The sequence below is a fragment of the Equus caballus genome, chromosome 25, assembly GCF_041296265.1.
Source record: "Equus caballus isolate H_3958 breed thoroughbred chromosome 25, TB-T2T, whole genome shotgun sequence".
NCBI classification, from domain to species: domain Eukaryota; kingdom Metazoa; phylum Chordata; class Mammalia; order Perissodactyla; family Equidae; genus Equus; species Equus caballus.
Window position 1 is genome coordinate 24,522,363 of NC_091708.1, and position 12,756 is coordinate 24,535,118.

Here is a 12,756-nt window from a genome sequence, read left to right on the forward strand (position 1 = left end):
CTCCTTTTGTTCTAAAGATAGAAAATAAATACTGGTTCAAATACTAAAATATACTTTCAATTCCAAATTCAAACCAAACCACAAGACATCTGAAATCACAGTGTCTATAACGGAGTCAGAAAACGCACACTCCCTCACCTACGCAGTCACTGAAAACCAGTGCACCTGTCGTCCAGAGGTGCCTAGAACCTTAGCAGAAGACACCGAAGCTTCATTATGGGATAAAGGATTAGGGGACACGTCATTTGGAAACTGCTATGCCTTGACTTATGAAACTGGCTAAATACACCAATCCTCATGAAAAGAACACAAGTTTGAAGGCAACCCATAGTTAACTCCCCTGCTTGCTTGCCAAAGGGTGAAAAAAAGTTCTCATGCATTACATGCTCACTCTCCTTTAACCAACTATTTTTCTTCACTGAACCAAACTGATGACAGATATAAATATTTGAAAAGAGTTAAAATGGAATGTATCAATTTTTCTTTTGCTTCAAATGAGATAAAGGGAAGAGAAAAGGATGGTGACTTGACTATAAATCAATTCGCTGAATATGTGGTACCAGCAGGAGGAGTGTACTCGTCTTCAGTCACCAGCCAAGCATCTCGGGCAGCCACGGAACTAGTTCCAATCGCAGCACTGGTAATGGCTTCGCCAATGGTGAACTGAAGTTCTATCTGCTTGGCCTGCAAGGAAGGAAACAAAAGCTACGAATCAGAGAGAACATTTCCAAAAAACATCCATTTTACAGCAAAGCTGCTTAATATCTTGTTTCCCAGCATGCTCTGTTTTCATTCTTTTGCCTGGATTGCTTTTGGGTAAGTGGGTGGTTCAAAGGTGAGGCAGGGTGAGGGAATGAAGAATGTAAGAACGACCTGGAGATCTTTTTCCAAGTCCATGTTGCGCTCCTCATGCCCAGTAGAGAATCACTAAGCAATGATTTTTAATCTTCACAAGCAAGATACCATTTACCTAGGGGGCAAGGGCATGGACTTTGAGGCCAAATTCTAGCTCTTCTCTCACTAGCTACATAGCCCTATTTAAACTCTGAGCCTCAACTTCTTCATCTGTAATATGAGCATAATACCATCACCCACCTTATCAAGGTTGTAAGGATTAAATGAGGTTAACGTACATAAAGCTTCCAGTGGACACCTGGTTTGTAGTAACTGCACAATAAATAGCAGCCATTATAACTTACTAACACCTCCTCTTTGCACTCTTAAATTACACGATATCTGCAAGTTACTCTCAAATAGTTCAGGAAAAAATAAAGAATGACAAAGCAAATGTGGTAAAATGTTATAATTTGGTAAATCTGGATAGAGGGTGTAAAGTTCTTGAGGGTATAAGTGCATTGTAAGTTTAAAATTGTTTCGAAAATCAAACATTAAAAAAATTCTATACAGCGTATACTCAAACTTTTAAAAATTTGCTTTAGACATTTTGACACACTTCGCAAGCATGAATGATGGACTCAACACAGAACTGGACCTGTCTGAGTTCCCTTTGGCATTTTCTCTGTTTACTGTGAACTGGAAGAAATCTAAGAATGGGGGAATGAAAAGAGAATGAAGAATGAAAGCATGCAGGATATGGGAATACTGACCTTTTAGGAGAACTCTACAAAGCATACAGACAACAGTGCAGCCATTCCTATGCTCAATCAACTAAATGCGCAAGTCTCCATGAGGTGTCAAGCGCTAATACCACATTCTGCCTACTCTGATGAAAAAACACTTAAGGGCTTCAGTCCCTCAGCAGCCCTAGTCAAAAGCTTCTCTTGGCAACTCTAAGCTGAGAAAAGGTATTTCAACACAGAGAATTCTATATTAGGGATTCATTTTATCTGCCTGTTTTTACATATTTCCTATTGTTAATAACAACATAGTTGGCATTACATAAAACAAAACTCCCAACTCCATTTATGAATGATATGGTATCTACGCTTTCCTTTAAATACTCCAGAAATAACAGATCTAAGAACAACAAGCACATGGGGATTCATCATATTATTATTCTCCCTACTTTTTGTGTATGTTTAAAATTTCCCATAACAAACAGTCTTTTAATTTAAATGAAAAAAACTTTAGAACTTTATCCTGGTTGACTGCGAAAATATTTTGCTTCTCTGCTTCATGCTTTTTTTTCCCTAAAGATTGGCACCTGAGCTAATAACTGTTGCCAATCATTTTTTTTTTTCTGTTTTATCTCCCCAAATCCCTCCAGTACGTAGTTGTATATTTTAGTTGTGGGTCCTTTTGGTTGTGGCATGTGAGACGCCGCCTCAACGTAGCCTGATGAGTGGTGCCATGTCCGTGCCCAGGATCTGAACCAGCAAAACCCTGGGCTGCAAAAGCGGAGCGCATGAACTTAACCACTCAGCCACGGGGCCGGCCCCCATGTCTTTTTTTTTTCATTCTTACCTTTAATCTCTCCATCATGTTTCTAGCTTTTCATGTATTTCTGGACTTCTAAACCCTAAAATAATGGCTTTAATAGCGAGTTAGGAATCGAGACAAACCCTTATTTATTTAAACAAAACTAGAAGAAACTCATCTCTCTCATAGATTTTATAAAACACAAAAGATGAAAAAGCAGACCTCATAAGCTTTTCCCCAAGTGGTTACAACGTCAGTGACATCCAGAGAGAACTGGATATGGGTATAATTCATTATCGAAAAATTCACCTTAAAATACTAAATTAAGAATCCAGATACGTGAATTTTAATACTGGCTCCATCACTCAGCTGCCTTGGTCCTCAGCCCCAACTCTCCTCTCTCCGCAGCCTCACCTCCAGAAAACCTGCCCCCCTCACCCAGACTGAGGTGCTCACGCCCTCCTTGGTGAGCCTACCGCCTCACATGCAAACGTCTCTTCGTTCAGTCACTCCACCGATATTTACTGAGGTCCTACCATTACCAACCACACTGCTAGGCACTTGTTTCCTAACGGGCAGTGAAAGAGACTTCAACGTCAGTCTAGTGGGCAGTTAGACACTGTGATAAATGCTGTGGAGAACAAGCACGGAGAGTCACGACAGCACAAGTAACGAAAGAATCTACTCTAGTGTGAAGCGTCAGGGAAGGCTTTTCAAGGCGCACAGCAACAAGCTGAGAAAAAAGAAAGCGCGGGTCATTCAAAGCTCAGGGTGCGGCGAGGCTGGTGTACAATAATGTGAGTGACAAGAATCAAGGCTAGATGAGGGCCAGATGAGGCGGTGCTGAGGCACTTATCACACGGGGCTGGTGGCTGTCTAACTGCAGGTCTTCTCCACGACACTGGGCATTTATCCAGAGGACAGAAGCTAAGGCATCAGACTCAGGAGCAACTGGAATACCAGCACCCACCCCCACATCCAGCTGAGTGGGAAGGCTTCCCCTTCTACCCACAATGCACCGTGCTTCACTCAAAAATTATGAGAGAAGCCCTTTGCTCCATAGGTGATTTAGCCAATGCTACACCTACCACGGTGATGAGCCCAAGGATGGCACGCAGTAAGTACTTGGTGAATAAATCAACAGCAGTTTAATTTAAAATCTCACAGCATGCAAAATTCCAACTAAAAACTGCCTTCTGTGTGAATGACTGACAATCAGATAGCAATATAAATACCTCCACAGAATCCATCAGACCTTGCAAGAGGAGTTTCTGGTGAGGAAAATCTCCATCCCCAACTGGAAAATACCCCAGAGTTTGGATTGCTCTTTCTTTCATCTGAAAGAACAGAGAATTGTTTTTTTTTTAAACAAAGTATATAACAGCATTATCCCAGAACAATGTTTCAAAAATGAGATGGCAGGGAGCAGCACTCTGTCTAACTAATACACCAGTGCCCAAGTTTTGTTCTTTTTTTTAAAGATTTTATTTTTCCTTTTTCTCCCCAAAGCCCCCAGGTACATAGTTGTATATTTTTAGTTGTGGATCCTTCTAGCTGTGGCATGTGGGACGCCGCCCCAGCACGGCCCGATGAGCGGCGCCATGTCTGTGCCCAGGATCTGAACCGGCGAAACTGGCTGCCGAAGCTGGAGCACTTGAACTAAACCACTCGGCCATGGGACCGGCCCTTAGTTTTTTTTTTTAAAGTATCCAATTTTACAGAATTATGTCTATTAGAGGCAGAAAGACATAAAACTGAGTTAATTAAGGGTCCACAGTTGAGAAAGAAGAATGCCTTGAACTAGGTTTACTATCCTCCAAACTCTAACAGTTATAAATGTAGGTTCTGGGCCCAGAGGAGCTAAGATCAAATCACGGCTTGGCCATTTTAGTAGCCTTTACAGGTGTGTGACCTTAGGAAGTTACTCCACCTCTCTGTGACTCCATTTCCTCGTCTGGAAAACAGAGACGACAACTGTGCCTACTCCACTAAACCTTTTGAAGATGCAATTAATTAATGTATGTGAAGTGCTTAGCATACATTACAAGCACTCAACCATGCTTGGTAATGATTAATTAGTTAATAACAACCAATAAAAACTACACTGTGTGATCTTCTTGGAAAGACTTAAACAGTAGGTAGACCAAGAATAAGATTATATATTTTTCAAGCTTGTAGTAAGCTGATTTTTCTGCTCATTAACTCATCTTATACTTCAACATTGAAGTGCTTTCACCACAAAGAAAATGTTTTAAAGTCTATGAAAATTTTTGTCTAAAACTAAACAACTATAAACGTCCTTTCCCTCACAGATTACTCACACTAATTACTAATGTCCAGACTTCTTAAAACCAAACTGGCTGTAGGAGTTTAAGATTTTGATTTGGTCTGAAATTACAAAAGTCATAAAACTATTTAACACTTTACTATCCACCTTTTGCATGACAAAAGAATTACCTCATGCATTTAATATTTTACCCAAATCTTAATAGCTATGGGCCTAAATTGGAGTAACTGGGTCAAACGGTGCACACACAAAGATTGGGCCCAAATCACCCCTAACTCAAAATTAAACAGTCACCTAGACTTTCCTCTCTATTTTATCATTCTTTTTTACATTAACTCCTTGCCCCTCTTGCAATGCCATCCAGCCTCAAGACAATCGTTTTTTCGCTCATTTATACATCTATGAATAAAAAGAATTTCACAGAGAAGGAAAGAAGAAAGAACTTGCCTTATTGGTTTCTTTACTGGAGGGTATTCTGTTTAGTAAGCTTTCCACAAGATGTAGCTTGGTAAAGCCAGACCCCTCACTGGGGATGGGGAGCGGACCATTTCTGCCAATTTCACCCAGGGCTGTACAGGCAGCGATGGCCAGGAGGGGCGAGGTACTGTCCAAAAACGAGCCTGCAAGCACATTCAGACCAAACTGAGAATAATACACTACCCACCTTGTGACCCAAAGCAACCAGCAATGTACTCAAGATTTTTTAAAAGACAGCAAAACAAAATTGAAGTCTACAGTATCTTCCAGTTGATAATTTGTTGACATTTACTCAGTAGTAAAACACCATGGAAACAAGGCATAGAGTAGTGTCCTTTTTTAACATTTAGATTCTTTCCTACAACAGAATCATCTCTGTTGTGTAGAAACATATAGAAAAAAACGTACAGAAAATAGAGCACTTTCATTGTTATTAAAAACACAGAATTTATTTAGCATCAAGTAAGATTCTGTGAAAAAGCTTGTGCCTTTAAAGTACAATGCTGTAAAAAGAAATGAAATGTTATAATAAATTTAAACATCTGAGTCAGCATAAAGACGAAATTCCTTACCTATGGTTTCTGTGGCACTCTGAATGAGCTCCTCCTGTTCAGGCAGGAAATCGGCATTTGTCTCCACATCTTGTTGCTCTGCCATCTTCATTTTCTTTTTGGCCAAATATCTCCCTACTGTGAATCCCAACGCAAGCAAGGATCCGTGCTGTATCTCTGGGCTCTGAATTTAACAACACAATAGCATATGTCTCTGTCTCTCTCACAGGTGCAAGAATGCATTGAAATAACTGTGTTTATTACAGTCATCTCTCCAATAAAACATAAGGCCAAAGAGGGGGCCGGCCCGGTGGTGTAGTGGTTAGGATTCACAGGCACCACTTCAGCAGCCCAGGGTTTGCAGGTTCAGACCCCAGGCATGGACCTAGCACTGCTCATCAAGCCATGTTGTGGCAGCATCCCACATACAAAACAAAGGAAGAGTGGCTAAAGATGTTAGCTCAGGGCCACTCTTCCTCACCAAAAAACAAAACAAAACAAAACCCTAAGGCCAAAGAATAAAGTGATCATTTGAGGCTCTACTGGATGCTAATGAATCAGCCTTAGGGAATAGGAGAAACCCTGAGCTTCTAACACAGAATTCTGAGAAGTTAAGCTGTGTTTTGATTTAGATTCCCTAATCTCACACCTACTCCATCTCTGGGTAAGGTGACTCTCTTGCTCCTACAGCACCAACTCTTTCTTCTAGCTTACAGCATTTACGTAATACACCATCATAATTTTCAAGCATAATTTCTCCCAATTGCCAACAAAATACAATGAAAAGACCTTATTTCTAATCACCAAAACTTCCAAACACAAGGTAGGTGATAAACTATTTGAAAGCACGTGGTTTCGACAGTGCTTCCTGATAGGATAAACACAATGATAGGCGGCAGTAGATGTGGAAGAAAAAAGGAACTAACATTTCTGAGTACCAGCTAGTTCTAGAAACTCTTGTGTACTTACTCTCCAACAGTGCCTATCAGACACAGGGCACCGAAGTTTGTTGAATGAACTGACTGAATCAATGTATTATCTGTCTCATTTAATCTTTACAATCATAAATGTTCATCTTACAAACGAGAACACAAAAACTAAAAATATACTAGATGCTTATGTAAAACTCTACTACTGTCCACAAAAAAGAATGAAGACAAAACTGATAACATACATGATTGTCTTTTGTCGTCTTTATAAGCTGTTCTATCATTGACTTCAACTCGTTTCCTGACACTGTAGACACCACCACAGAATAAAACAGGGCTGCCAGTTCACGCATCTCTTCTTTACTGCTGTTCATCAGACTCTGAGTGATGTAGAAAAAGAAATATATACATGACATGTAATTACCTTCCTGCTGACAACATCTAACCTTTAAAATTAAAAGAAAAAAGAATACATTATATTGTGCAATCTTTTGGTAATCATGAGAAAAGAACACAACAAGCTGTTATTTCAAAACAAAATAAAAGCTGAATCACACACCAAAAATCTTCTGTGCATTTTCATCAAAGATACAAAGTATAAAACAGGTGGAATTAATACACAGATAATCTACAACAGAAGTCAACAAATGTTTTCTGTAAAGGGCCAAATAGGCTTTGCGGGCCTGATGGTCTCTGTCCTACCACCATAGTGCAAAAGCAGCCACAGACTACAATAAACGAACGGGTGTATCTTTGTTCCAATAAAACTTTATGGACACGTGGGGCTGGCCCCGTGGCTGAGTGGTTAAGTTCACGTGCTCCGCTTCTGCGGCCCAGGGTTTTGCCAGTTCGGATCGTGGGCATAGACATGGCACTGCTCATCAGGCCATGCTGAGGCGGCATCCCACATGCCACAACTAGAAGGACTCACAACTAAAAATATACAACTATGTACCAGGGGTGTTGGGGAGAAAAAGGAAAAATAAAATCTTTAAAAAAAAAAAAACTTTATGGACACTAATTCTCACGGATCAGGAAATGGCATTCATCTTTTGATTTTTTCCCAACTATTTAAGAACGTAAAAGCCATTCTTAGCTTGCAGGCCATACAAAAGCAGGAGGCAGCCCACATGTGGAACAGAGACCATAATCCAACAATCCCTGATCTACAAGATCAAAAGTCAAAAACTCTAAGATCAGCACAAGCAGAGGCACTCACAACTAGAATATACAACTAGGTACTGGAGGGCTTTGGGGAGAAGAAGAAGAAGAAAAAAATTAAAAAACAACTCTCAGACCATTTAAAATTAGCAAATATTCACAAAGAATAAATCTCTTTAAACTAGAAGTACTTTCGCAAGACCAGATTTTGCAGAAAAGTGCAAAACTCACACCCCTTGGTAAGTTGCATTCATGTTTTCACACTTAAAAGAGATAATCTGTACATTTTACCATAAATGAAGCTGCATTTTCCAAAAAGAACTATATTGTGTAGCACAAGAGATAAATAAAACTGTATGGATCATCCCTGTACTAAAAAAATTATTCATTGATTATCTGAAATTCAAATTTAACTAAGCATCTTGTATTTTTATTTGCTAAACCTGGCAATCTTTTTGGTGTGACGACACGACAAGAACACTCTCCCACACGGCTGGTGGGAGTGTAAATTGGTAGGACTCATATGGAAGATGTGCACTGTCTATCAAAACCGCAAAAGCACATGTCCCAATTCCACTTCTAGAGAATTCATCTAAAAGATACACTTCCTCATGTTCAAAATGATGGCTCGTTCATTGCAGCAAAGTGCAAGTATCCTAAACGACCATCAGTAAGCATCTAGAATCAATGAGGGCATATTGATACGACGGACAACAATGAAGCTGTTAAAGAGAACACTCTCTCTGTCTGTGGTTTTACAGGAGTATCTCCATGTTCTGACATTAAGAGAAACAAGGTACAAAACCATGTGAAAACTATGCTACCTTTTGTGTAAAAGAAGGGAGAAGAATCAAAAATGCTTATTTTTATTCATGTGTATATGTATAAGCAAACTCTAGAAGGTACACCATACATAAACGAGTGATGATCTACGTATGTGTGTCAGGTCAGAGAGGAAGGGGCAAGAAGCTGAGGGATTTGAGTAGATGGGAGACAGTTATGGAAAGGAGACATTTTACATATTTTTTATTTTAACTATACAAATGTATTTTTTTTAACTTTTTTAAAACTACAAATAATTATTTTTTTTATTCAGATGACTGTCAATGTCTCCCACTCTCACCTAGATGCATCACTGAGATACATTAACCTACACGCTTCTCAGTGTCCGATGATGAGAGAGCTTTCAAAATGACCTAACAGCAGAGAAGGCCATAGGAACACTGGTAGGGAGACGAAATCACGAGACTGAATTTTAAAACGTACTGAATGAATCAAAGAGAAATATACATGCACAGGACATACCTTTATCCATTCTGTCTTGTCTACGAATTTGGTAGCCAGCTTTTCTGGATACACTGAGACAGCTTCCAATAGACAGTACATGACTGGCAGACCTAAATAAGAAAGAATTCAGAACCATTATTAATTTCAAGAAAAGTGATAAACATACAGAGATCACTAATTTTTTTTTAAACTATAAGGCTACTGATTTAGGAGGCATTCCCCAGTTCTACCAAACAAAAGTTAACCTAAATACAGTATGTGATTCAATACAATAAATGTACAGACTAGTTATCCATAAAAAGATGCCCTCGGGACCAGCCCTGTAGTCAAGTGCTTAAGTTCACTCGTTCCACTTTGGCGGCCCAGGGTTTCACCAGTTCGGATCCTGGGCGTGGACACGGCACTGTGCATCAGGCCATGCTGAGGCGGTGTCCCACAGAGTACAGCAGAGGCACTCTCAACTAGAATACACAACTATGTACTGCGGGGCTTTGGGGAGAAGAAGAAGGGGGAAAAAAAAGAAGACTGGCAACGAACGTTAGCTCAGGTGCCAATCTTTTAAAAAAAAAAAAAAAGATGCCCTCTCCTTCACACCTACTTCCAAAAGTAAAAATATATTAACTATTGTTAGCATTTCTTTCTGAAAAGAGAAACAGTGTATCAAGGATGAATCCGATAATTTTAGAAAAGAAACAAAGACTAATGTTCAGTTAGAGTAGTGAAGAGAGAAAATAATTTTGCTATAAATTCTCAGCTGAGTTTAAAATTAGATTTCTGCTGAAGTGCTTTAACATCTGTCCTCAGCATCACGCCCTCCTACCTCCAACACCTGCTAGCAGCTGCTGAAGCAGGCCAATGTAGATCTGAACAGGGTTGGTTTCTCCACTCTTGGAAGAAGACGAAGAGGATGTGGCCTGGCCACCTGACATTAAAGTCCGTATGTAGCGTCCGATGGCTGGGGCGTGATCTTGCATATCAGCCAAACTCTGAGAGGTGGGCACCACTCCTGCACTGTGAGCCAGGCACATGCGCAAGTACAGAACTATCTGAAACCAGAAGAAGAGCACCAGATGAGCTTCTCAAAAACTCAGCGTGGGAGGCTATTCCTCAAAGTGACAGTCTCCAGTTTTGATTTCCCCACCGTCCTTCATAAAGCTATTCATCAATCCTCAAGAAGCTGGAAAACACGACTCAATACGTTAACTGAAATTACCATAATGGAGCAAAATTTATATAACAGGCGTTCATAAATCCAAAGAGGTTTTTAAATGGAGTTTAACGAAGATAAAATGCAAACTCAACTTTTAAAATCTAAAACATTCCAATGAAAATCATTATTTTTTTAAAAGGTGTTTGTGATAGAGAGAGACAGACACCGGGCAGAAACCTGGTGCAAATGATCTATTCCTGTGGAACTCCAGTTGTATTTAATCACCACTGACAGAAGAATTTGAGAAAATTAGCTCAGATCATCTAGAGAGGAGTAGATACGACACCATAAAAACCTCTGAAATAAACTAGCTACTAAGAAGTCTTCTGGAAGCTCTTTCCTTGACAGCTAAAATAGGACAGGCAGTAATCTCACTGTGAGGATTCTTACTCGCTCTGAACAAGATCACCTCTTGCCATTTAATTAGTGCAAGTCAACGATCTAATAGAATTTCCCTTAGTAAATGTGATAAATTAATCGAACCCTCCAACCTTCAACACTGGATAACCCAAACAACCTCAACATGTTGCTGGCTTTAAAATTCAAATCTAATTTGCTATGAAATCTCAATGGTTATCAGTGAAGAGGATCCAGTTCTTTCACAAAGAGAATCTCACTGAGATAAATCTATTTGTAGACTCCACTATGAATTAAAATAATACCAACGACCAAATACTGTTTTTCTAATAAACAACTTGACAAAGAACGATGACACCACAACAAAGGTTTGTCTAGAACACAAAAAATTCACAGACATCTCTTTAGGTGTGATGTTATCTTTTAGAAGCTTTAGAGAAAGCAAAATAGAAATACATGCCAGTCCTACCTCTCCAAAGGCTGCTGGGTTAAACGGAAGGACAGTGGTCCCGGTCATGTACTTGGCTGGAGTTTTCATTCGATGAGAAGCCTAATAAAATAAGCCCAAAACAAACACAATTACTGAAAACTGGAGCACATGTGCCCTTCCTCAACTCAACAATAACTGTATTTCTAGCTACATTATTGTTTGCTACTGTTTTTCCTGGTCAAAACATTTTTCCATTAATCTTGGTGATCGTGCATGGCCCTCAAACTCTACATGACAGGGGTGTTGCCTTTTCTGCTCCATGTTTTTACTGCCTTGTTTAAAAAGAATAAACCTACTCCAGGCATCTACTGACACAGTCACCCCTGGCCAATGCATGCCAGTGATTTTCATTAATAATGGAGGTAGGAGGAAAATACGAGCACAAAAGCATCTTCTGACCACAAATATGAGTGCATTATAGAGAAGAGAACCATGGCTGCTCCATACTGACCTCTAACTCCCTTAAGATGTCTATCTGAGCAAAATGGTAGGACCACCAGTAGAGGCAGAAGGCAATAAGGCATCACCCAGCATACTCAAAGAAACATTGATGTAAAAAGCAGGATAGGGTCAGGGTTGGGGGTCATGACTGCCAATACTCTGTATGATCCACCAGCAGACAACACTGCAAAAACAGGAGACTTGCAAAAGCAGATGTAATGTTCTCTTATAATTACGGTGGAAAAACTCTGAACTGCTCCCTGAAGCATTCTTAAACTTATGGTGTCCCATGGGGCCGGCCCAGGGGTGCAGCGGTTAAGTGAGCACGTTCCACTTTGGCAGCCCAGGATTCGCCAGTTTGGATCCCGGGTGCAGACATGGCACCGCTTGGCAAGCCATGCTGTGGCAGGCATCCGACATATAAAGTAGAGGAAGATAAGCACAGATGTGAGCTCAGGGCCAGTCTTCCTCAGCAAAAAGAGGAGGATTGGCAGCAGATGTTAGCTCAGGGCTAATCTTCCTCAAAAAAAAACAACAAACTTACGGTGCCCCAAATAATGACCTTAAAAATAAAAAGGAGGGGCTGGCCCTGTGGCCGAGAGGTTAAGTTTGCCTGCTCCGCTTTGGGGTCCCAGGGTTTTGCCACTTCGAATCCCGGGTGAGGACACGGCACCACTCATCAAGCCATGCTGAGGCGACAGCATCCCACATGCCACAACTAGAAGGACCCACAACTGGAAATACACAACTATGTACCAGGGGGCTTTGGGAGAAAAAGGAAAAATAAAATCTTAAACATAAATAAATAAATAAAAATATATACTTATTAAAAAAATAAAAATAAACAATAAAAAGGAGACGTATTTTTTTATTTGTTTGCTTGTTTTGTTTTAATTTTTTTCTTTTTTTTTTTTTTTGAGGATGATAAGCCCTGACCTGCTGCCAATCCTCCTCTTTCTGCTGAGGAAGACTGGCCCTGAGCTAACATCTGTGCCCATCTTCCTCTACTTTCTATGTGGGACGCCTGCCACAGCATGGCTTGACAAGTGGTGTGTAGGTCCGGGGCTGGGATGTGAGCCGGCAAATCCCAGGCCACCAAAGCAGAACATGTGAACTTAACCACTGCACCACTGGGCAGGCCCCAGGAGATGTATTTTTAAGCAAGTCGTACCAAAAGGAAAAATTTT

At 40.3% G+C, this 12,756-nt stretch overlaps 1 protein-coding gene across 18 annotated transcripts in view; it reads right to left on the reverse strand.

The window, feature by feature from the left end:
• The window catches only part of ECPAS (Ecm29 proteasome adaptor and scaffold), a 95,440-nt gene that overhangs the window by 32,008 nt on the left and 50,676 nt on the right, over window positions 1-12,756 (reverse strand). For all 18 annotated transcript variants that reach the window (XM_023628640.2, XM_070251315.1, XM_070251317.1 and 15 more), the window contains 8 exons: window positions 11,108-11,188; window positions 9,892-10,117; window positions 9,090-9,181; window positions 6,869-7,003; window positions 5,716-5,878; window positions 5,114-5,286; window positions 3,615-3,716; window positions 561-684 (listed from right to left, as the gene is read on the reverse strand). In XM_023628640.2, coding sequence (XP_023484408.1) covers window positions 561-684; window positions 3,615-3,716; window positions 5,114-5,286; window positions 5,716-5,878; window positions 6,869-7,003; window positions 9,090-9,181; window positions 9,892-10,117; window positions 11,108-11,188 — 1,096 coding nt within the window. The remainder of the gene's footprint in view (window positions 1-560; window positions 685-3,614; window positions 3,717-5,113; window positions 5,287-5,715; window positions 5,879-6,868; window positions 7,004-9,089; window positions 9,182-9,891; window positions 10,118-11,107; window positions 11,189-12,756) is intronic.